Raw genomic sequence first — 25852 nt, 5'->3', positions numbered from 1 at the left:
TTTATGAATATTAGAAGGGGTTAGATGGGGAATACACTGAGCCCCTGGTGTCAAGTCAGGAAGAACTTCTGCCAGGCTTACTAATGGTCGTAGGTTAGAGAGACAGATTTTCTGTAACTTTCTAGTTTGGGGGGGGGGGGGGGGGGGGTGTGGTTGGTTGGTTTGTTTATTTTTGGTTTTTTGGCTTTTTTAAAATCTGTTTCCCTGAATGGCTTATTTATTGTATGGAAGGAAATAGAAAAGCAGGGAATTTAGTTTGTTGTGGGTTGGTTTTGGTGTTGGGTTTTGGGTTTTTTGTTTTGTTTTTTTGTTTTTGTTTTTTTTTTTTTTATGGCAGCACCTTTCTCTTTTTCCTTTAGGAGGAGGGAAGGTATATGTGTGTGTGAGAAGTGGGAGGATGAGTGTTTTGTTTTAAAGATGGCTTAAATGGTTAGTCCTTAGTGAGTTAAATTATGTGAACTTTTTCCCTTTCAAGTGTAAGTGGCTTTAGGACATGCTTCTCTGATTCAAGAAATAGACTAAGACTGTTCGAAGAGGAGGGTTTGGGGGGGGGGGTAAAAAGTGCAAAGCCACATACCTTAAATCTGCTCAGGTGAGAGAGGTGATCCTGAGATTTTAAAACATACTTGTGCTAACTTTCTACTAGGCCAAATGTGGTTTTTCATTTTGCTAGAGAGCGTGATCTCATCCCCGCCCCCTAGATGCCAGGAAAGTCTGCGTTCAGGAAGAGTTACTAATGCCTATCAGAGCTGTAGTGATAGGACAAGCAGAGCTAAGAGGGTAATCTTCATCTGCTCACGTGTGTTTGACTGCCATGGCAAGTTTTGGTTGATACTTTAAAAATCAGCTTGTGAAGTGGTTTTGCCTTTACAATAGAGATGGTCTTTTAGCTGTAATGAGTCTTTTAGCTCATTTTCTGTATGTTAAATATAGTACTGTTTCTGCAAAGATGAATGATGGTGTCGCACGCTTCCATTTAAACTTAGTTTGATGGTTTTATAAACTGTTTTAGAGAAGGTGAAGCAATCTATCCCCAAATGAAATCAGCTTCTTGTGTCTTAAACTCCAAATTGCACCTGTTTCATGGCTAATTGTAGCAGCAGAAGGATCTCAGGGGCAGAACTGAAGCTCCTTGGCCATTTTAGTGGGAGTTACCTACCAGTATTGTGTGGGGATAGGGAGGAGGAAGAGAGAGAAGTTATAAAGGAGTTGTGCAGACAGACGGAACTGGAAAGCATGGCTAGTACCCTTCAGTGCAGTCTCGGTTATCTTGGGCAATCCTGTTGGTCCCTCTACCACCTGCCTGGCACGTGTTGCTGGGGCTGACTGGGAGTTTTCCCAGCTGCAGCACAATGGCAAGATCAGATTCCCTGCACTGGCACATAGGAGGCTTGTTTTTAGTCATGGAAGCGACAGCATCGGTGCTGCTAAGGATGGTCATTGAAACATGAGCCTTATAATATTGTAATTTGAAATAGCTTGTATACCTCTGTCTGGGCTGTGTTTGGTCTGTCTTTTTCTTGAGACTGCAGAAATCCTGTCCTCTTAAGGAATATAAGTTGTTTCATTTCTGACTTGAAAAATCATGTGAAGTAACTGTTAAGACTTGTTTTCCTAGAAAATACTGATAGAGTGCTCTCTATATACAGGATGCCTTTCAAATATAGGAAGGACAGCTGTTACTTTGAGGAGTTCACATCTAAAGACAGAGGTCCAGAGAAAACTTTTAATCCCTTCTGTGTGCAGTGTATTTTGCACCAAAAAAATACTAATTTTTAATTTTTTAATGCTTTATCCTTAATATTGTCAACCAATGCTCTGAAATGTCAAAGAATGTCAGGCTTACAATTGCCTGTGCACAATTAGTCCTTTTTCATCTGAGTGCATCCTGTGCATTGAGCAAGACCAAGGTCCTATTGGCAAAAAGTAAAAATTACATAATTAAATATTGTAATGTGATATGCACATAAAAAGTTCCTGATTAAAGTTACATGGTCTAACAGTAAACGTGTGCTAGCTTCTAGAGTTAGGAAAAATGCTAACGAAAAACGGCTAAACGTGACTTCATCTCTCCCATTTTTTCCAAATGAGTCTCTGGTTACAGTAGCATAAGCTTTATTGTGTAACTTAAAGGTAATAGTAAGTATCTGACTGATGTAACCAAACATCTTAATATACAGATACTTAGCATTTAAATAGTCTTAAACTTTCAGGTGCTGTATGCTAAAATGTTTAACCACCATGTGTAGTTCTTCTGATGTCCTCAGGGGCTACCAAGCCTTAAACATAGGAGTTTTGTGTTTGATGTCTTCATTTTCATAATGGTCCCATGAAATGAGTAACTTTTCTCCTTATTTACAAACTTCGACAAAAAGTTTAAAGTTGATCTGCAGAATATGATTGTTTTGGTAATGGTGGTGTATTTTTCCTGAAATATGTTGTATAGAACTGTTGAAAAGGTTAAGAGCCTTTATCTGGGGCGTGGGGGATATTACTTCTTTAAGTGTATGTATATATCAAACTACCCTTCCTGTTAGTAACACTGACATCACATTCTCAACAGTCAATCTCACTAAGAAAAACGTTTTTCTAAAACTTTGATGTTTTATTTGGTTAATGCTAATTTTAATTGCTTTTTGTTTTTAGCTTGTAGTAAATGTAGGTAAGCATTGCTCAAGCTTTTGTTCTGATCATATGTATGTTTTGGGAGGAAGGGAGTATTCTTAATAGAAAGCAGAGGTGGGTGCAGAAATATGACTCCTATAGCTGGGGTTTTAAAGAACCCCAAATATTGTAGAACGTAGTGTAATAGTTGAAGAGTTAGCCATGCAGACTCATACCTCAGGGAGCTTACAGCATGTGTTTCTAGAGCCTTCAAAAGGCAACCTCAATAAAATGAATAGCTGAGATTTCGTGATACATTTCTATTTGCTGAAGTTTTTCTAAGAAACCCTGCAAAATGCTAAACTCTTCAGACTTCTCTATTGATATGAGTGATTGTGAGCTGTCTAATCTTAACTTTCTAATGTGTTTTGTAGTGAGAGTGAGAGGGGCAGTGTGAGTTTGTCTATGTATTCTTGCTGTGAACAAGAAATAATCTCATTTCATCTATAGAGTGGATTTTATCTGTTACCTTTTTCATTAATACTATTCTGGGTTGGTTCACAGTAGCCAGAAATGCAGAGAATTGTCAAGAACCACAGCTACAGATTTAGTTGGTCATAAACTGTTCTCTACTATAAAAAGAGCAATGGAAAACGCAAGTCTGTTTAAGATGCTTGGACTTACCAATCTTGGATGTTTGTTCATGTCTCTGTCTCAATTCCCTATCTAAGAAAACTTGCCTGTATCAGGCACAAGGTTTTCTGTGGCTCTTGTTAGTGTGCTGCTTATGAGGAAACCAATTCTTTATTTGTTGTAGAGCTTAGATGTTGAATTAAAAAAAGCATGCAAACTGAAAACTCAGAATGAAAAGAAATTATTCAACTGATACTTCATTCTTTAAGCTTGTCCTCTCTGCTAAATGAGGCAGAGATGCCAGTAAAAATGCTATACTTGCATGAGGGCAGAATTAACATGTTTTGTATTTCCAAAGGCTTGACTTTCAAACATTAACCTGTTCTAAACACTTAAGAAAAAGCCTGTAGTAAATTATGCAGAGAAGAGGATGCAAATGTATTTCCATTTCCTGTCTAGGTCCTCTCTAAGTGACTTCTCCAAGGCAACACAGCAAATCACTCAGTCACGATTAAACTCCTGGTGTTCCTAAGTTTGTCGTTGGGAGCCCCTGGGTTCTCAGCCTCGGGTTGCGGCCCTTCAGCGTGGTTAAATGCAATCCGAAGGTTTGTGAATGTGCAGCTTTTTTTTCTGCACAGTTCAGTCTTGATGAAGCTAGGGTCCTGCTATGGAGGCGAGTCCCTACGTAGGGGGGAAGAAAGGAAGGAAAGAACAGTTACTCATGCTGTCATTATCAAGTGACAGTTTTCAGTTTGAGTGTACTTGTGCTACAAGTAAATTGATGCTTTTCTTTTTTGAATAAAAATCATGCTCTTTTATTCTAAGACTGTATTTGCAGATGTGTAGTACTGACCATTTTGTTTAGCTTTCCAGAGTCAGTCCTCTACAGCAGTGAGATTTTTTAAATTATTATTATTTGTTATTAATGGCATGGAGATTAGTTGTAGTCGCTTGTTGAAGAGGGATGGCTAGTGCTTGCATGATGAAAGAGCTTCCTCTCTAGATTTTTGGAGCAATTAAATAACTGATTGATAGTGGGAGGTGGAGGTGAAAACTCAGGTTTTAATATCAAAGAAACAACTAGAGTTTGAGAATCACACTCTGTCTCTTCAGCACCCTCAACAATAAGGGTATTTCAAATTCTGTAGCATCCAGAGCAAATACATTTAATTTGACTATAGCCTCAAAACAAGTCCATACTCCCCAGTTCATAACCTACCATGTTAGCAGTTGGATGTTATTTAAACTAACCTGAAACTGCTCTAAAATTAATTTAACAACTTACCTTCCGTAATATTGTTCAAAATGCACCATAAAATAAGAGACTAGGAGAGCAACAATACTTGGAGTCACTACCAGCAGTAGGCTTCCTGTTTTCTTTCCTGTTCTTGGTGTTCATCAGCACCCTAGTTCTACTGGTTAGTAACTGTAAACTCCTTCACTTGTGCTGGTCTCCAGTGAGTGAGAGCTGATTATGTGGCTTTCTACTGCTGTATCTGTAAGGCTGGGGCTTAAACTTCAGCTCTGTGATGACTTGTGTGTGGATAGAAACATATCTGCGAAGATCTTGTTAGCTCTGGAGTTGAAGCTTAAAATATGCTAATATTCTAGTATTTTACTAGAAAATTGGAGTATTTTGGAGGCTATTTTTAGCATCAGGCAAAGTAATTGAGCAAATGAGTTATCATTTATATTTTAGCTATCTTTTTAGGACTCTGACTCACAAGATTTTTATGATTCGTATGAGCACCTTGCTCCACTGCTAAATGTTGTTCTCCCATGACACAGGCAGTGTAATGGGCAGTGTATCTTCTTGGCCTCCACAGTTCATGACCTAGCATATTAGCTTAAACTGCCATTGATTTCAGTTTACATTAGTACTCTGGGATTTGAGCTCTAGTGACTGTGCTGACACACCACCTGCTCTACCATCTTTGTTGTGTTGGTATAACCTCTAGCAGAGGTGGTGGGCAAAGGTCTGGGGTGGGTAACCTTGTCATATTTGGCTGTGGCAACTGACAGGGCTTGTGATTTAGATGTTAATAAATGTGATGGAGAGGAGGTATTTCCCCCCAGGGGAGGGGGACACAGGCCTTGAACAGAACTAGGAAAGCTTGTACCTGTAATCTCTTCTTCCCGTAGTGACAATAATAGTTTGTATTTTAATCCAGATTAGAATTGTAGGTCTCCTTGGCTTTCCCTGCCATGTCAAACAGATTTTCTTTCTAAGTGGTATTTTGTAGTTAGCTTCAGCATTTAAAAAAAAAAAAGCCAAAACCCAAATACCCAAAAACCAAAAAAACCAAAGAAAAAACCCCTCCTCCAAATCCAAATAACTTCCCCCCCTAACCTGGCAACTTTCCACATCTTTGAATTGTCCTTTTCTGTTTCAAACTGTAGTTAAGCTGTTTGTAATTATCTTCTTTCTGTTGTTGTTTTTCATTTGTAGGAGGAGGTAGAGAGCTGAAGGGAATAACTTTCTCAAAACTGGTAAGTACTTCTTCCCAGGGCTAAGATGGTTTACCTAAGAATAGATGACATGAAGAGCTGGCATCCATTCCTGGAAAAGTTTAGTGTTTACTGAAAGCGAAATCCTATCTGTTCTTATATTCAGAAATTAAATCTGAAAAGTAAATGTTACTGATGGAAGCCCCAGTCCTATAAATAAAATCACTGTAGGGCTGAGATTTGGGTCCAAGGGTCTGTAAGTACAGTGGACATTTAAATTCATCTACTAAAAAATAATAATGTTAAATTTTTATTCTGTGTAATAAAAAACAAATTTATTTGAAGGGATTTTTGGCACAGAAAGACTTCTGTCTAAAATTAAGCTATTCAGAGTCCTTCCATACATGCAGAAAGCATTAATGGCTTTTGTGTGGGTCCTACCTTTGTTTTTATCTTGTCAGCTGTGTTTCTAGTGTAGTTTCCAAAATAGCCATAGTTTAAATAGCTTTGTGATATTTTAGATGTTCTGATGTGGATTGTATTTAATTGAGATAATAATAGAGAAGTGTTAATGCACTTATGTGATTATTGTAGAGTTTAAGGTTTCATTCAGTCTCTGAATATTTATACAGTATATAAACATCTACTACCTTAACTGCAGTGCATTGGGGTACTTAGATCTGAGTGTGAAATTTTAAGTCTTGAAGCAACCACGTAAGATATAAGGGATTATTTGTAACAAATGCATGCCAGCAAGAAATCGAATAGAGGGTTGCTGCTTCCCAATAGTTGAAATCAATCCAAGGAATGGCAAATTTACCTCTTGCTCTCAGTGTTCTTTCTGGCTGAGGCTTGGAAGTATGTCTGGATGTACAAGAGATGCATGTACTCCACAATCCTTTGCATTCCTTTTGGAAAATCACTGATTCTCACATTGAACAAGGCATTTGCATGTTTTCCTTTAAAAACTAATGGGACGAAGGATATTTGCAGACCAACCCATCCATGCAATTTCAATCATCTACAGGCTTTTTAATTAAAATAATTTCACTGTCATAAGAGTAAAGTGGAAAATGCAGTATGTTTTATGATTAATCCGGGGATGGTTTTATACGTCTTCGGATGTGGTATTCTAGGTAGTTTATAATGCCACTGGACTTAAGTTTTTAAATCTTTCCTTGAAGTTCAGATGTTCCTTGAAGAATAGATGTTCAAAACTACTCAAGATTTTTGCACTCATAAAATGTGTGTGACTACTTGCTTATATAGTTCTGTACCTGCTTTCAAAGGAAATATTAGCAATATTTAACCAGCTGCCCTCATAGATATTTCTAGACATTATTCTACATAAAACAGAAAAATACAGTCTAGGATTTGTTGGATGTAAGGAATGATAACTTTTTTTTTTTAAATTAACATTGGAGAAGTGTTTAAGGTACTCCAGAGGAATTTTGGACAGGGATAACTTTGGATAGTTATTCCTGTTTGGGAAGGAAAGCTACAAGTGCATGTTCTAGAGTGTTTCAGTTCTAGAGGGGTACAACCAAATAACAACTTGTATATATTTCGTATTCGGAAATCAGCAACTTGACCAAATTTTTAAATGAACATCTTATTTAATGTGTTCTCCCACCCCACCAATGATTTGAATGCTTAGAACACTTCAGAACCTCATAATAAATTCTGTGCTGTCCTTTGCCTATTTCCTTGTCTTTAAAGTGGTGGTGATGCATGCCTCAGCTGGGATGGCATGCCAAATATATGGTATCTTATTTGTAATTTAACAAAGTTCTCATAATTGCTTATCCTGGTTCTTTTTTACTAAGGAGAACACTGGTGCTGCTAGCTGACCAATACAGCAGCTGGCAGAGGTGATTGCAAGGGATCATTCTTTACTGTGTGGCCTTCACTGATGAAGCAGTGTTAGTTTCTCTCTCCTTACATGTCAGACACTTAGTTTTTGAAGAGGAGGTTGTTCCCTACGTTTAAAATGTGCTTCAGTATAACTTTGCTGGCAGAAGGTAACTGGAAGTAAACGATACTGCGAAGTGAGTTGCTCTGAGGCTATAATGGGAATGCTGGAGGAGGGGAAGTAGGAAGGAGTCAAGAGTTAGAAAACCTACCGGAAAAAAAAAAAAGAAGAAAGATCAAAAGTTTGTTAATCTCTTTTGCCTTTTCTTGGAAGCTTCAGTCTTATGAATTAAAATTAATTCCTCAGGATGTTATAGTGTGGCACCTGTTTCAAATTTATATATATTGAAGGAATAAATTCTAAGGAATGGTAAAATCTGCTAACTTTTTAAATTATAATGAAAGAAAAATCTGAAATTGTAACATATTTTGGGGTGGAACTGAATGATTGGTATGTTACTAGAATTGTTTTGGGTTTTTTACTTACTTTTCACAATATGTGTTTGTCAATACAACAGTGGATTACATTAGTTCATATCTACACCCCTGTAAACATGGCTTGGCTGAGCAACCACTTGCTTCTGCAAAGCACTAACACTTTTTTCTTAAACCTCTTAAAAATTAATTTTGAAAAATCTTTCTAGCTGTTCAAGGCATCTATGCAATTAGGTTGGATTAGTTTTTATGAACCATTGATACTACAATTTCTATCTGTCAAATTAAGGTGTGCATTAATAGTAGTTGCTCAATCTTTGTATGGTTTTTTTTTTAAACGTAAGTACAGTGTTATTTTTCCCATGAACTAGTACTGGGCTTTACAGTCACATGTATTAAAATTAAGGATATTGTTCACATTCTCAGTTGAGATAACTGTCTCTTCTGCTGTTTTGCACTTAACTTTAAAGTTAATATGTAGTTACAGAGTGATACTAGCTATTCATCATGAGTGCCTTCTCATTCATTGAAGACACACTGAGAAAGAAACTATGGCCATATCTGCCTGTATCTCTACCCCAAAATCGCATTTCCAAGGCTTATGAAAGACTTTTTACATCTGCAGTGGGTTCCAGTTTTCATTAGCCAGTCTCCCACGTGGTTTTCTGAAGCATGGTTTCTTTTGAAACTGCAATGGTAGGGACTTAATGCAGGCTATAGTTGTTCTTGTCAGTGAGTGGAAGTAATAATCCAGGATTCTGTTTTCTCATTACTGTTTGTGGTAATAGAACAGGGAACTATATGTAATTTCCATGTATCCCTTGATACAAATTACAATTTTATAGAGAGTAGTGCTGCAAAGGCAGCTGTTTTCGCTCATCTGTGTCACATGTGGGAGAGGCCCTTGCAGAAGGTCATTTCATGTGTTGACTAGAAACTCTGATCAGGCCTTTGTTATTTAAATAAGTAACTTTAAGCTAACAGCAGACAGCACTGACAAAGAATGAATTTAAATATAATGCTTTTTAAAACCCCTTTATATTCTTCTCTTTTTATAACATGTTTCTGTTTGGAAAGAGAAACAATTAATTTAAATAAACAAAACAAAACCAACCCCCAACCTTTTTATTTTCAGGAGTTCACAAACTTGTCCAGCACTTCAGTTTACTGTAGTGAGACAACGTTAAAATAAAATTCTGTAACTTATGGGAATTATTCTCTTTTTACAGCCTACATGTCTAATCTAAACTGTCAATATCCTTTTGAAAACAATGAAGTCCCATTATGAAGGCCTCTGAGTTGGCTACAATACCTGTGCAATAATTGTGAGCAATTTTCAAAAACTAAAAAAAATAGGAACTATTTTAACACTCCAGCAATTCTTTAATATGTGGTGTCTGCATGGAAAAGTGACTGGAAAGATTGCTATATAACGTTTTCCAATGGCTTTTATGTGTATAGATAGATTTATAGATGTTTTTATACAGGTTCCATTGTGATTTAAGCATATGGGATAGACAGGAATCTTAATCCTGTTTCAGAAGCTGATACTTTTAACGTATTTCTGAACAAAAATATCTTGTCCAGCTTTCAAGGCTTTTATAAGTACGGCTGATAATGCTTTTCTGTGTCAGAGGTTGGGGGCATTAATTTGTTTGTAGTACAAGTGAAGATGGTAAACTCATACTCTTGTTCTAGAAGTAGAATTCCAGGATTAAAAGGATTTTAAAATTAATAGCTTTGAAAAAGTCTTGTGCTGCGTTATATCAATCTTGTGTTCCTTCAAAATAGGTTTCAACTGAAATGAGTAACTCAGCACAAACTTTAGGCAGTGGGTTATTAATATATTAATGTTGTTCTGTCAACTTGCATGCAGACCATCCTATCTAAGAACAGCTCGATAGTATCATGGAAGTATGTTAATGCAGTATGTTGTTTAACAACTTACTGCTGTTTGGGTTGCAGAATTTTAGTCTCCAGAATATTTTCTCATCTACACAGATTTTTAAAACATTCTCGGTGGTTAAATTTTCTAATTTAATATGCAACAGCAATAGGATATTGGTAGGAAATAGCTGCCTGCAAACTAAGATAAGGGGCAAGTATGTCAACTTTGGGATATGTGGGAAGTAACAAATTTGGCTTAACGACTCCAAGGCAGGCATTTTGTACAGCCTGCAGACTTCTTGTGTTCGAAAGATTGTTTGTGTTTAGGCTGGAAAGCTGCAGTTGAATATAGTTCACTACCGAATTCCCTCTCTGTTGTAATCTCCTTTTTTTCAAATTGGCTTCTGTCGTTTGCTAACAAAAACAAAACCTTTATTTTTCTGTAGCACTGGTGTTAAAGAGGAAACCAGAAACTAAAGGCACTAGAATCAGCAAAGACACCTCTAGAGAAAGTGGAGAAGGTAGAGAATGGAGCTGCAGACTCTACAGGAGGCTCTGAAAGTGGAAATTCAGGTTCACCAGGTAATTTGTATTCTTTCATGCTTTATACTTTCAAGTAATAGCAGCATTAGTATTGCTGATAGTATTACTACCAATGGTAGCATTAAGTAATAGCACTACAACTATAGTAATAATTGTTTTATAAGCTTGAAACTACTCCAGAATTTTATACTCTGCATTTTGACCCCACCACCTGTTGTTTTTTAGAAAAATCTACATATCAGGCTGTGGGTGGGGATTTTTTTTTTTTTTTTTTTTTTTATATTTTGTAGCAGTGCTAAAAACATTCTGAAAACTCTTTATGTTCAGTAACTTCTGTCTGGAAGGTTTTTCTGACGTTCTGAAGCCAACTTCAGTATTCAGTTGGCAATGGAAGAATACAGTGGAGGAACTTTCAGGCAAAATGTGCATGGTGCTGCATAGTCTCATCTGGTTCTTCTCTTCTGGAGTGACTTCGTTTGGTACCTTCTAAACTTGTATAGTTTTGCTAACCAAAACGTTGTAGTGCGTGGGCTCAGAAATTCTTACAGGTTGGGTCTTTTTACTGGTGGCCTGTCCGATACTATATGGCAGTAGAGTGCAGTTTGCAATTCTGTTACATACAAATGAGAAATATTAAAAATAATAATAATAAAACTTAATTTAGTAAATGTAAGAGGACATATGCATATTAATTCTTGGAACAAAATTGTTACAGCCATAAACAGAGTAGCTGCCAACTTGAAATATTAAATTTATCAGTGAGACCTTTTCTAAAGACGGTTCTCCAAGTATTTCTGTTGGATGTCTGAAACGCGCAACTGTTACACAGTGGATTTAAGAAATATGTGATAGGTTACGCTGATCAGTGTAACCCATTATACAAAATCTGGAAAATGTTTCCAAATAACCTGGTGACTTGACTTGTTTAGACAAGTGTTCTAGATGACTTGTTCAGGAGTTGCTGCAATGATGAGCATAGTGCAAGAACTTGAATGGGTGGATTAGTAAAATGAAGCTATGTCTGCTTTAACAAAATACAACTTTCAGCTAGGGAGCAAAGCTTGAAAGAGCTAAAGGTGAATTTCCAGAACTACAAACAAGTATTTTGCTCTCCTCAGAAACTGCAAGGCCCTTGCATTCAAAACTTCAATGAAGTTTTGTTATGGGGGTAAGGAAATTCAGAAATTACCCATGGCATTTTGCTGCAGAAATTAAAATGTTTAAGGCCAGTGAGTATTTTTTTCCAAGTATTATCTGCTCTATGGTGATCAGAGCACTAGTCATACTTGTGTTTGTATAACAGCATTTACTTCTTGTGTGTATCTTCATTCCCCTTTATGCCTAAGCTAACCAAAAATTTTAAGACTGCGAATTTTGAATAATCTTTAGAATATGTTCATAATGACGATGAACAGGGATGGAGACTGGAAAATGCCCCAAAAGACTATTTTTTTTTTTTAACAACTTCAAGGTTTTTTGACCCTGTTTGCCTTAGCTTTGTCCAATCTTCATTAAAAGTGAGCTCTGCACTGAAATCAACTTTAATTAAATTTGAGTTTAGTTGGTGAAACTAGTCAAGCCATTGTATCAGAAGGTTGTCTTTTTTTCTTCAAGATACTGTATATTCCCATAATTAAGGCTAAGAGCAAGTCTAAATGTTTACAGTGGAAAATAACACTTGTAGCAACATGTTGGGTGCTTCCGTGAACTTTTCTTGAACTGCGTGCGAGTGGTTACTGCTGTGCTTGTCAAATGGCCACTGATAGAAATGAAACTTGTTTTGGCACAGAAAGAAAGAAATCTTCAAATGAAATGCTTGAACTGTATTGTGTATCTTTGAATTTTGTAACTTAGAGATACAATACATCCCTTCTTTCGGCAGTGCTCAGGATTTGTGGAGAATTGTCTCACTTGTTATCTTTTACTTACCTAGTATTTCTTTTTCTGAGGACTCTCTGAAAAAGCTTGCCAGCACTCATACAGTCAGAGTTTATCATGCCCTTGTACGTGGTGGACGGGTGTCTGATGAGCATACAAAGTTCAGCTCTGCACTGTGAGCAAAGCCTCCCAGCTTCCTCATGCAGTGTGTTACCTGTGACTGCTTACATAGCTGTAGAAAGTGATCCTCAGTATGACTATTTTTGTTTGTAGAATAGGTCCTTGTTTTCTGCCTATTCCAGTTTACCTCCAGAACGCTGTCCGAAGCTTTGATGCTGCTGCTTTGGCAAAGTGTATCTTAAACTACCAGTAAGGACCCAAAGGAGGCATTTAGTTGTTTAGAAAAAGCTACTTTTTTTGTTTCGTTTTGATGATTGAAGAATCCTCCATACCTGAAGTCTGACCAGGTCACTTGCTGTATCAGGGTACAACTTGAATCTTCAAATATCTTCCATGTCAAAGCTATATTGCTTGTCCTGAGAAGAGATGCATCAAATCTAAGTAGTTCATTCTGCTGCTGTGTTGACTTAATTAAGGTTATTTTGAAACAGTCTGCTCTTCATAGTTTTGATCACAAGAGGTGTTAAAGGAGTTATATTTAGCTATTCTCACAGAAGGGTTGGGTTTCATGGATGACTCCTCGAGCTGATGCCTGGAAAGAACCTAAAACATCCTTTTCTTTCTCTCATTTTGTAGCAAAAAGATCAGTAGGTTTTAAAATATCTTAAATTTAGCTTGCATTTGGGGTCAGTGCAAAAGAACATTATTTTTTTTCTTATGATTGGATGACACATTATTGTGTGATCCATAAATTTAGCAATACTTTATGAACAGTTTACAGTCACTGACTGTATTGTCTCATGACTGAGTCTGTACAAGCACTTTGCATAAAAACTAACAGATTTGTTGCTTGTCAAACTCCAATGTGGCAGAAAGCACCAAGGAAAAATAAGCTAAGCATGTAAGCAAAAGGGTAACGTAGCACCTTAGCTCCTGTGACACTGAATGGCAGCATGATGAAACAATAATATTCAGTGTAGATAAATGCCAAGTGATGCACTTTGGAAAAACAGTCCTCGTTTTACATCTGCAGTAGCAGGCTGTGAATTCGCTATTAGTGCTGCTGAAGGAGTTCTTGCAGTACAGAGTACTTGAATGTTGCATGCAGTTTTAAACTTTGTCTCCAGATGATAGAGGTGAACTAGAGAAGTACAGGGAAGGGTGTTAAGAGTGAGCAAAGCAATGGAATGATTCGTGCACGAGGAGACTTCCAGTCTGAAGAAGCGATGACTGATGGGGGAATATGTGGTGTGGAAAAAATGTAGAAAGAAGATAGAGAAACAGTCATAGAATATTTTGAGTTGGAAGGGACCCATAAGGATCATCGAGTCCAACTTGCAGCTCCTCTTGACTCGAGTCAAGGCTCATTTTCCATAATCTTATTTGCCCTTCATGCTTGCATTATCAGGAGGCAGATTCAAAAGAAAAAGAAGGTCCTTTTATGTAAAAGTCCTGTAGTTTAACTTTGGAACTTATTGTCACAGAATCTTGAGTGTTTTCCTGAGTTCAAAAAGTAATTAAGGCAGATTAATGGAAGAAAAAAGTGTGTTACTAGCTATTAAACGTAAGACATAATCTTTGAAGGCATCAGAGATGTAAATTTCTGAAAGATGGGATATAACACTCTGTGCTTGTCCAGTGTAGACATTATGCTGATACCTCTGTTTGCTATTGGCTAGTACTGGAAAGAAAATGCAGCAGGTAAACCTGTGGTCTGATGCAGAATTATCTTTGTTTATGTTTTTTTTTTTTTTTTTTTAATTAATACCATTTTTAGGATGTGAAATAAAATAAACTTACAAAGATAATTAGGTGACAAAATTTGAATTCTCTGACTGGTATCAATGCAGGTGGAATGAAACATATCTTTTTCTTGCTTGCTTTGCCCTTCTGTTTCTCAGTCCTTTTCCTGATTCTGATGAGGAAATGGGGAAGAAAGTACAGATGTAACATTGTTGTTTGCATGTGTGGAAAGGACATGGCAATGTGATGAATAAACGAGGCTGTAACCAAAAAAGAAATTGGGAATTTTTGGTTTGCATTGCTTCATTCTGGGCTCTGGTTTTCTTTGGTGACAGCCTGGTAACTTCTTCCTTGCTTAGCAATAGACAGCATTCTCCTGCAGCTGCCTGAAGGAAGTGAAGGAGGAAGAATAGTGAATGGTAACCATCTGTCTGCTTTCCCTTGGATGTGGAGGGCATCTCTTCTACAATGATCTCAATCTCTCTCTGAGGGAGAAAAGTGGTAAAGATACTTGTGAACATGGGTCTTCCATGTGGTCCCAGCCAAGCCAACACACTGGCGGACCCTTAGTACTTGAAACATTCTGCTCTTGAATATACAAACAGCTTTTGTGCCTGCAGTGGTTATCTGCGATTTGTGTTTCTTGTGACTGCATGCAAAGGCGGCAGCAGTTCTAGAGGAGACACAGCTATTAAATTATCTTACCCAGCTGGCTGAAATTGTCTTTAAAAGGCATCACTTGTTCAAGAGCTGTTTAAGAGAAGGAGCAAAAGTGGTGGCTTAGTGCAGTGGTTTTACTATATTAATAAGAATGCATTTCAAAATTATATAATACTGGATTCCAGGCCTTGCTATTGAAATGCTGGAAACTGAATATTTTGCTTTTACAAACGTTCTTCAAAAATGTTGAATTTCAAACTGTTCAACAAGATCTGTAATGAAAATCTTCATTGTATTGTTGCATCTTTTTTCTTTCTAGAAATTGGTTGCCCAAATGAAGCAAGATCCACAGGTAAGTATGTATTTTTATATTGCATTATTTATCTTAAAAATACAGGAAATAACAGTGCATGAAGCTTGAGAATTTTAGCTATTTCTTGATCATGTTCTTGCTTGCTAACACAGTGTTTAGAAGAAAACCGTTATGAACAAATCTTTAAACAATGCCTGTTGGATAGTTTAAAAAAAACCAAAACAAAAAAACCCTTTTGCCTTTATGGAGCCTTTTGCCTTGTATTCTTAATAGTTTAAATGGGGTGACTCTTGTGGGCTGTGGTGCAGTTCAAACATGCAGTAAGTTTCTGATTCTGTTAGAAGCTGCTCTTTATAAAATCTGCCATTACTTGAATTTGCTTTTTTCTTTTTTGATTATCAGAAGGTTCACAGTTGTATGAGAAGAGTTAGGATATTCTTCCAAGAAATTTGTCCAAATAGTTTAGCTTAAGATTGCCCATCTCAGGTACAGATTGCCCGTCTCAGGTATCCAACTTCAGCACTGTAGTGTCCAAAGAGTTGGCACTTGGCCTTGGGGTGTTTCAGAGCTACTGAAGTTGGATAACTGGACTCCTTGCATAGGCAGCTGAAGTCATCCCTTTCCCAATGACTGTGTAAGGAGACTGGGTTATCTTGTACAGCAATTGTGCACTCCAGTGTGCTGAATGGGCAGTTCCGTGGAGTTCTCTAACCAGTCTGTAATGCTGAGTAGAGGGATAAAGGCAGCTTACTTGAAGCTTGCTATTAAGTGCTTCCACCCCCCTAAAATACTAAATGCCCTGTAATTTTCTGAGCATATATTTTTCTGGGCTCAGTGGAGTGGGAAGACAGCTTTTCCTAACAGTCAAGTAGTTAGACCAGGGAGTAGGGTGGTATTGGAAAAAATCTGCTTTCTAGAACTTCTGATGGGATTTGGGTAAGGTCTACTACTCTTACTTGTTGGGCAAGTCTGCTAATGATTAGCCTGCAGAGCAATTTGCTTTCAGTTCATACCTGCTGAAGGCCAGAAAATGGTGCAAGTAGCCATGCAAAGTTCCTGGAGCCAGGAAGAGTAAATGTGGTCCCTGCTTCCAGTGCTCTTAATGAATTTTTATGCCAGATTGATAAGTGGAAACTAGAAAGGAGGATGACTGGTCAATATCTGGTTTTGCTAGAATTGTGTGTATATTGGAGAAGACGATCTACAAGCTGAGATTGTAATGCATTTCAAAATTGTGTGGAGGAATATAAAAATAGGGAAGTTTTCCTGAGCATGAAGTTCCTGTAACAACATTAGTCCTATGTTTTAATATTTCTGTGTAGCACAGCAAACCTGTGTAATCTAGTGTAGAGTTTACAACATAAATGAGAACAAAAAAAGTGGAAAAAGAGAAAAAATGCAGGGAAGCTCGCCTCCCTGTCACGTTTCTGCAGAGCTTCACAGGCTTTAAACTGTGGATGGATTTTTTTATTTTATTTTATTTTTACTAGGAAAGACATAGTCCTGGTAAAAAATTGTCTTCTGACTGCATCGCTATAGTGATGCTTATGGCTTTGAAATCTTAAACTTAAAGTGCTGTTGTAAGCAAAGTGCTGATATGAATGATGTGTTAAGGCAAATGTAATTCTCTTAAAAACAGCTAAAGGTATAAACATACACGGAAATGAAGACTTAGATATGTTTGCCTTCATTTGACATGTGTGTCAATTAAGATTTAATAGATATGTTTGCTGATGCTCTACACAGTCAAATGTATGATAATATCTTTGCGTAAGTAGCATAGGTGAGAATGCTTTAGGTAACATACCATAGCATTCTATTGTATACAATATGATACTATTGTATTATATATTAACAAATGTTTCTCATTTAACTTGTAAGCTTGGATGAAATGTACAAATGTGCTTTATAATGTGTCAAGCACTAATGGATGTTTTAATGAAATCTTCATTCCAAACTGGGTTGTATCTCTGAGTGCTAGAAAGGTCCTCTGATTATTGCTGCGCTCAGTGACTTAAATAAGGCTTTGTTGAGCCTCTTGAATTTTATTGGCTGTACATCCAGAGGTGCTGTATTTCTAGTACACTATGCAAAACAAAACAAAAAACAAAAAACCCACCTTCCTGCTACTACTCTATGTTAACAAATGGAATATCTTTCTCACAGATATTTTTTCTTTCTAATCAGAACGCTGATTTGAAGAAACAGCTTCATGAACTTCAAGCCAAAATCACAGCTCTGAGTGAGAAACAGGTAGGGAAAGAGAGATGTATTGTTAACACCCTGTTCCAAAGAGGTCTCTTTTCCCAGCTTCCAAGAAAGCTGCTAAATTTTTATGTGGAAAAATAAGTGTGGGCAACCAGACATTTTGGATTTTTATTTGATTTCTCAACAAAAGATAGGTCAAGTTATTGTGAGTCTGTCAAACAAGCAGCTAGTATAATCAGTGGAAGCTATAGCAATTTTTCTTGTGTTGAAACAAATGTTTTATATTAAGGGAGCTGGAAAAAGGAATGAATTTTGTCACTTCCTCTGTTATTATCTTGAAACTTATTCTAAACCAGACCATTCTGGTTTAGACAAATCTTTAGATTTTGTCTTAGTTGGCCCACACTGTGCATCTGGATGAGTATGCTTGAATTTTTTGTGTCTAGACCAACTAAATTCATGTCAGTTATGGGTACCTAATAGACAATTTGGAAATCAGTTTTGTGTTTTTACCATGATAAATTACACCACAGTTGTCTTACGTTTGCCATTTGGTAGGAATTCTTTTTGACGGGTCTAAAGTACGAGTAATAATTAGAACTGAATGCTTAATAGAAAGATTGTAAAACTTGAAGACACATCTTCTGGGTAACTAGAAGAAAAATAAGTTTGAGAGATCTACAAAACTTGTTCTCACTTATGTTTTTAAAAAACAAAGCAGCAACACACACAAAAAACCTCATACACCCCCCCCCCCCCCCCAAAAAAACCTAAACTGACTTAAGCAGTCCCTTAATTTTATTGCTATTGTGTCAATAACAGAACCAAATTAAGTCATTTGATAACACCTTTGAAGAGGGGAAACAATTTAGAACGTGTGCATAGGTAAGAATATAGTTATGCATCAGTGTCACATATAGATACCTGCATTCATCTGTTGTTATCTGCATGTGTTCTGTTTTGAGAATTACCTTTCCTAAGGAAATGGGCAGACAGTGATTAACACTTATCTAGAAATTTTACTAAAAAATTATAGTATGTTTTAGTGGTGGAACAGTGAGTCTAGGAAGCAACATGTAAGGATGATAAAGAAAATGATTTTTTTAATGAGAATACTAATTCAACAAAAACTGAGGTTTTGCTGATGTGATGGCATGCCTCTCTTGAAGATGATTTATTCTCTGAAACCAGCATGAGCCTCTGCATGTGACTATGTCTCACAGCAAGCAGCTTCAGAATTCTCTGGTAAGCTCTAGAGGCCCATGGTAATTTCAAAATTAGCTTGCCTTGATGCCACGAAGCAGGTCATATTGACTACCAGTTCACATGATCAGCAGGGACAAGGCAGTGAGATAGCGAAGGGAAGGTAAGAAAGAAGTAAGTGTATCTTACTGTAACTTTTAAACTTGGATTCATAACTCTCTAAAGTTACATTACAGTGGTCTATACTAACATGTATTTAAATTACCCATCACCTGAAATGCAGCTGTATCTTTTCTGCTGAAAATTACAGCTCAAAGTAGTAAAGCACACTTGTTCATAGGGATGAACATGGGCTAAGTTTCCGAAAGACTTGGAAGTAAAAGTCAGAAACTAATTTTTCAACCCCATAGCGAGTACAGTCAATGTGAAGTCACAGTCCAGTTTCCTTCTTTGTATTTTTATGGTTTTGATTATCAGTAGAACAGTGAACTTATCTATGATTGTTGAAGTTTAAATATTTTGTAATATCTGCCACTGGACCACAGACCTGCCAGTGTCCCAGACAATAGTGTTGTTAAAGTAGTACGGCTGCTAAAATGCAACGGTCATGGCAAATTGAGTTCTAGAAGGAAAGCCCACAACTTCCCAATGCAGAGAAATACTCACTCCCTCTTATTTGTAGGAATCTGTTGTATAGACATCTGAGGCTTAGCAATACAGAGTTAAGCAGCATTTTAAAGACTACAACAAAGCCCTTTTTTCTGTTCTCGCTTTCATTTTTCTTTAGGAAAAATAATTATTATCAATTGTTTTATGGGGAGAATATTATCCAACAACTTAATTTTCACACAGTGTGGAGAAACATGCAGTTTTGCATAGTAAATTGTGCAGTGCATTTCTTAAGGAAGAGTGCAACACGTGTTATCTGTACCTGTTTAGAGCCAAGTAAGTAGTCTTGATGTCTGATGAATAAACTCTGATGGCTTAACTCCACTGTGGACAGTTACGGGAGGCATAATTGTGTCTGTTTGATTAGTTTTTCACACTTCATTAAAAGCTTAAGTTCCAGCCTGTGTGGTGTCCCTACTCAGAGACAGTGGCGTGGAGCTGAAACCCTGGTGTTAAAGAGGCAGAATACTGAGGTATTTCTGGCTTCTGAAATATTAGGTCAGCCTAGTGTACCATTTTTCTTTGGCCTCTTATTTAATGAAGTTGCATGAAGATTTGTGCAAGAACCAAGCCAGTGGTAGGTTAGCTAAAAGCTTTTAGTTGCTTTAGGACTTCTCTCCATTTCTGAACCATTGTGAGAGTAGTGCCGACACTTGCTGCCAGCCGCTGCAGTGATTCGTAGTGCCTTAGGTTTCTTGCTGAGAATTAATGACAGCTCTGTTCAGAAGTTTGTGAAATTGAAGAGATCTGGCAAAGTACAAAAAGAAAGCAAGTAGGCTGTGCAGCGTGTATGCTTAAATCTAAAGAAATTTGTTAGCTGATGCAGGGTTAAAGTGTTACAATGTAAGATATGTCATATATTCATATGTTTTTTGAAAATGTAAAAGAGGTGAAAATAAATGCTTTGATTTGTTTCACCTGAGATGATGTAGCAGTGTATGCTGATTGCGTTATCATATGGAAGAAAACCTTCAAAAAAGAGAAAAAACTTATTTGAAGATAATTTGCATTTAAAGGGCAGTAAACATGAATCCTTCAGAAGATCATTTTCCTCTGCTACTCTCTTTGTTATTACCACAGAGTTCTAAACTGTGCTTACCTTATTTTTCTAATCCGTGGGCAATAAGGTGAATTCAGTTTAACAGTTTTGTTCCTCAGCTGTGAGAGTGCTGCAGTTTGGAAAGCCTGAATGCATTGGTTTTAAAACTGGTTTCTTCTTTCTTCCCCCATCCCTCTCTTCAATAAAGAGAAATCAAGAGTAACTTTTTGCAAAACAGTTTTAATTGCCAAATCTAAGCTTGGGTTGTAAATATGAATTAATTCTGTTGCTGTGTAGCACTGTTTATTATATTTTCACATCTTTGTAAGAAAATCATAGTCTTAACACCCTTTCCTTCACTTTGTATTCTATGATAGTGTCTTCCTTTGGTATTCTGTTTTGTAGACTTTTACCCACAATTACCTGTCACTGCTCAGCTTTTGTCTAGGTGAAATGTACTCCTTATGATAAAAAAAAACATAAAGAATGTATTCTTGAATTTTTGCATGAGGAAGTGTATCAGTGTGTACTTTTTTTTACTTTGGGGAGGTGGGGTGGAGATTGTTACCAGTGACACTGGTGAAAGACTGAGGTAGAGCAGGGCTAACATAAAGGAGCAAGAGGGATGTAATCTTGAAGTAACACCTTTTTTCTGCTTCTTTCCCCCCATAGTTAATTAAAAAATTATAATATTATCTTGCAGATATAGCATCCTTGAGTATGTATCATAACAGTACTTTTTTCCAGTGACAAGGAAGAGGTCATCTTTATTTCACTAAAAAATGTAAAGAAAGAAGTGGGCAGCAAACAAGTGCTTTTTAGCAATATCATGTCAAATACAGAGGAATTTCTACATCTGTCCTTACTACAATTTCTTGGAGAAGTTGGAGCATTCTGTCTTCAATATGGAAGAAAGCTTACAGAAATAGTCTTTTGACCTTATGGTAAAAAGGTGATGGTGGTAAGCATATACTAAAGAAATCATATGGCTCTTTCCGCTATATTTGAAAATAAAATGAAAATGTCTCTTACTGTAGTTGCACTGAAATTCATTGAATCTTCAGAAAACAGTCTTGTGAAAACTCGACTTGTATTCTAATGCATTTGCTCTTGACATGGAAAGAATAAAGTGGATCCCTTTGTTACTTTGAATTCTGAAGAGCTGTGTACACTTGTAGGGAAAAGTACTCAAAAATAGTTGTTATCATAGGGATACTTGTGGTTTTTATTTTTCAGGGGGAAAAAAGTTTAACATACTTTACTGTGAAGAATAGTTGAAACTGTAGAATATCATCAGAAAAAATGCACACTATAAAAGCAAGTTTATCTCTATTATGAATAGGCAAATCTAGTGACTTTTGCTTGCATTTAAAGTTTACAGCAAATTGTGGTGTTTGAGGTTATTCTAAATCCTGTATGTTCAGGGTGAGACTCCTTTTAATGTTGGCAGTAAATAGCAAGTAATGAGAAAGGGGATTTGGGGGGGGGGGGGAGATTAAGAATGGTAGCGTAGTGTAACCATGGCTTTGTGTAGTTGAATAAATGTAAATATGTGGTTTAGACTGACAAAGGAAACTTGTTATTTAAGTCTTCAAAAAAACCTGTCAGGAATGGGTTTAAGTATTAATGTTGCTGTATTTATTACAGGTACCATAACTGAGTAATGAAAAGATTGGTAATGTGCATAAATTCATCCTGTGAGACTGTTCTTCTTGAACGCTTGTCAATCATAGTAAAGGTGAATTTTTATGGAGGCTTTCTGAACACATTATCAGAAAATTGTACCCGAAACGTGTTCCATCTATTCTGTAAAGAGGAAAGGCAGTGTTTTGGTGAGAGGAAAATAAGCTCAGGAAAGCTAGAGAGCAGGAGGGAAACTGGGTACAGTTAAGGGATAGGAAGGAGCACTCTGAAATGCTTCTGCATGAGAAGGTAGGCAAGATATGCCTGTATGCTGTAGATACAGCAAATGAATACCATGAGAACTTTAGGGCTCAAAATCTGGAAATAAACAATGAAGTCAGTCACTTCTCACTCCTGCCAGTTTTGTCTGGAGTTTCTAATACCTCCTTTCTCCGAGATCCATCAAGGGCATATTAAAATGCCAGTTCTGTCAGTAATGGAGGAAGTGTGCAAATATGCCATATGAACGTGTAGCAACTAATAACTTGAGGCAGATAATGCTTAATTTCAGTTCCAGTTGTTTGTCCAGAACTGTATGTATTACTAAACACCTGTCTTTTTTAAGTAAATGGCATGAATGATAAAGATACGCTAATTTCCATGTAACTGCAAGCATCCATTTATGCCAGCTGTTCATAAAACAGTCTTAAAATACATGAGAAACAATTTTGCACTTTCCCAAAGTTTGGTTTTAATATTGAAAAGCTGTAGTGATACACTTGGCTCTGCCTCCATAGTTGACTATTTGTAGATTCCTTTCTTAGGTGGTTTGAAGTAGTCACCCATTTTTCCTGTGAAAAAGATACTGGTCTGTCTGGATGTAAGGAGGAGTAAGTTAACTGCCTCTGTGAATCGTCAGGGCCTTTTGAACCCTCTGATCAGTGTGAACAGCACCTGTTCAGAAGGTGAATGTTTGTTTGAGAAATCTGCATGAGCTTACTATTTTAATCTTTGGTATTTGTTTAATTTGCATCCAAATATTGTGTGAAAATGTGAATATAATGACTTCTCATTAAGTTATCATCTTCCATATTCTCAAGATATACTGGCTGAAGCAAATTTTGCATCTTGTACAGATGATTGTAGATAGGCAGAGTGCATGCATCTCTCCCTGCTGCCTCTTTTGCCTCAAACTCCTTTGCAAAACTGATGTTATAATTATTTGCATATGACTGAAATATTGCTAAGCTTTCTCAGACCTTTTGTAATGCTTAAATCATGATTAAACTCATTGTGGCATCTAAACTTGGATTTCCCGTTCTTCTCTTAATGTAACTCCACCTAGACTTCATGCTATGGGTTTGTGAACTTAGTTTTTGCATATCTAATATACATTAGCACTGGAGTAACTTAATTTAGGAAATGCAAGTGACAATTTCATTATATCATTAAAAAGAAGAAAAAACCTCCACACCTTCCCCCTGCTACCCTTCCTTTAGCACTGGCTCAACTTATAGTTTTTGAGTTCATGCTGTATTTAAGCCAGATTTGGATGCAGCTGGAGAACTTTTTTAATTGAGGCTAGTTGGATACATCTTTCATCTTCATATAAGCCAGGGTATAACTCCAAAATAGCCTGCTCTGCTTGAAAATCAACACTGTAGATAAAAAATGGGCAGTTAAACTACAGTATTTCCTTGAAAATCCCCTACTGATGGCGAGAGTTGGTTATTAGGTGCTCCTGCATGTTTTGACTTGCTGGATAACCTCACACATCAGTAGTTATTTTAAGGCCTGCTATTCCCTTTTCCCTTTTATATTTGGAGGAAAGACAGGCGAAACATCTGGGATTTAGGATGTTTTGTATAGCACCCTTAAAGGCGTCTTACTTGGAGGCTGGGAAAAGGGATTAAATCTACTAATGAATTTTTATAAGTGAAAACAGATTAAAATAGCCCATTCTGCTCTGTTCTGCATGCCTCAGTGGAACAACCTCATGGCCACAGAAGCAGTATTTTGATTTATTCCAAGTGTATCAGTGTTAGAAGGGGAATCAAATCCAGGGATCTGCTTTTCAGAGCCTTATGGATCTTTAGTTCCTATTGGAGTTGTTTTGTCCCCAGCTCTTCTGAAAACTGTGTTGAATTTTGGAAGGGAGAAGAGAGAGAGACAGTGCATCTAATGATTAGAATACAGGCAAAAACTTGTCTTTGCCATTTGTTCGCTGCTGCCTGATACTTGATTTGAAAATAAGCCACTTCCTGAGATTGTGCTTTTTTTGCACTATTTACCGAATGTAATACAGCTATGGGCTAAAATATTTTTATTAGTAAAGATTATCTTATGTAATGGTACTATGCCAAGAACAAGACCAACTAGGGTAGTCAGCGTTAGGTGGTATTTTCCAATGTATGGGTTGCGTGTTATACCCTTGTAGTGCAGTGTGGAACCGTTCAGTTCAACTCCTCATGTTCATTTTTGAAAAGAACCGAGGTGAATGTGATATATTACATTGCTTCTGTAGTGCCAGTTTGGAATTGGTTTCTGTTAATTGTAGTGGCCTTTACAGGTGGACTGGGGGTCCTTTGTGGTGGACACTGGACAAATAAAGAGGAAATACACTTCGTGGAAGTGATTTAGAGAGAAGATGGCATACTAAGGAAGCATGAGAGGGCCAAATGCATGTACAGTTTTTATAAAAGTTTATTTTAGGGATTGACTTTTCTATTTGAATAAATGTTCACTGCCCTTATTGCTCTAGTCACTATGAGGGTTTCTTTTTCATTTTATTGTGGAGACCATGATAGGCTTGGGCCTTGAAGGGCTTAAAGAGAGAACAAGCCTTAAGGATTAAAGGGAAAGAATGCCCTTGATGGGGTTTCACTAAATCTCTGTGCCGCCTTTTCTATGTTGACACTGTTGTAGGGAGACAATGCAGTCTTCATCCTTAGGAAACATTGATGTCCACTGACTTTATAACCTGGTATACATTTTTCTCTCCATAGAAATAATTGAGTGGTTTATTTTCTTCAAATGTGGGCCAAATAACTGTGAATTCTACTATTTGTGGGCATTATATATAATCAGTCTTTTTCAGTATTGTACTCATTTCTGGGTTAACTTTTAAAATACTTGTTCTGACTTTTAGAAACCCCCAAAAGCATATAATCTCTTTAGAGCAGCTTTTTCCTTGCTGTTGCATTGCAATAACTAGTTAGCAGAGACACTTGATGGGGCGTCAGAGAAGATAGGTGGTGGTGGAGCCCAGATAGCATGTAGGTTTTCTTGGGGTGTTTTTGTTTTAATTAGGTCCATTATATCTGAGTTTTTCTTATTTTCTCTCTCATTCTAAGTCTGTCAAAACTGGTATTGATGTGCAAGGTGTCTTTCTCAACTTTCCCCCCTTATTGTAATGTAACAGGTAGATTTAGGCAGTGGTGAGTGCAGAATTCTGACAGAAATTTTGCTGGAATGAAGTCTGAATTACGATGGGGATCAAGAGAGAGGTAGAGAGTACTTCCCAGGAGGGACTTCAGACAAGAGAACCTAATTCTTACTCTCCTGTGTTGCATTTGTGAGGGCCCGCCCCTCACTCCACTGGCTATAGAAAACTTGTAGGAAGATTAGGCTTCAGTTAACTCCTGTGAGTTTATTACCTCTTCCCTACAACATTTATCTGATGGAAGAGAGTTCTTGTTCTATTCTTTATTTTTTTAATAGCGAGAAATTCTAAGTGTCTTCTTACAGTAGACTTTTGAAAGCTCGCGGGAAGAAAGCCCTTGAGTTGCCACGAGCATTTCTTTTTTGTCCTGTAAGCTCCCTTCAAGGTTAGTTGAGGTGAGTTAGAAACAGTTAAGTAGTTGTGATTTCTTTTTTTTTTTTTTCCTCTTCTTTCTCAAGATTTCCTCAGTAAAATGTTGGCAGTGTGTCATAGT

General features: G+C 37.0%; 1 protein-coding gene across 11 annotated transcripts in view; it reads left to right on the top strand.

Moving 5' to 3' along the window:
• PHF21A (PHD finger protein 21A) overlaps positions 1-25852 on the top strand; it is a 136982-nt gene that overhangs the window by 28100 nt on the left and 83030 nt on the right. For 6 of the 11 annotated variants that reach the window (XM_030039528.2, XM_030039536.2, XM_030039512.2 and 3 more), the window contains 4 exons: positions 5687-5727; positions 10365-10500; positions 15182-15214; positions 17342-17428. In XM_030039528.2, the coding sequence (XP_029895388.1) occupies positions 10447-10500; positions 15182-15214; positions 17342-17428 (174 nt within the window). In that variant the 5' untranslated portion in view covers positions 5687-5727; positions 10365-10446. Of the gene's footprint in view, positions 1-5682; positions 5728-10364; positions 10501-15181; positions 15215-17341; positions 17429-25852 lie in introns of those variants that run through there. The other 5 variants (XM_030039553.2, XM_030039545.2, XM_030039580.2 and 2 more) reach the window with 2 other exon arrangements.

Source organism: Aquila chrysaetos, chromosome 2 (genome assembly GCF_900496995.4).
Source record: "Aquila chrysaetos chrysaetos chromosome 2, bAquChr1.4, whole genome shotgun sequence".
Taxonomy (NCBI): Eukaryota; Metazoa; Chordata; class Aves; order Accipitriformes; family Accipitridae; genus Aquila; species Aquila chrysaetos.
The sequence above is the reverse complement of the archived record's forward strand: the minus strand, read 5'-3'. Positions and strand labels throughout refer to the sequence as shown.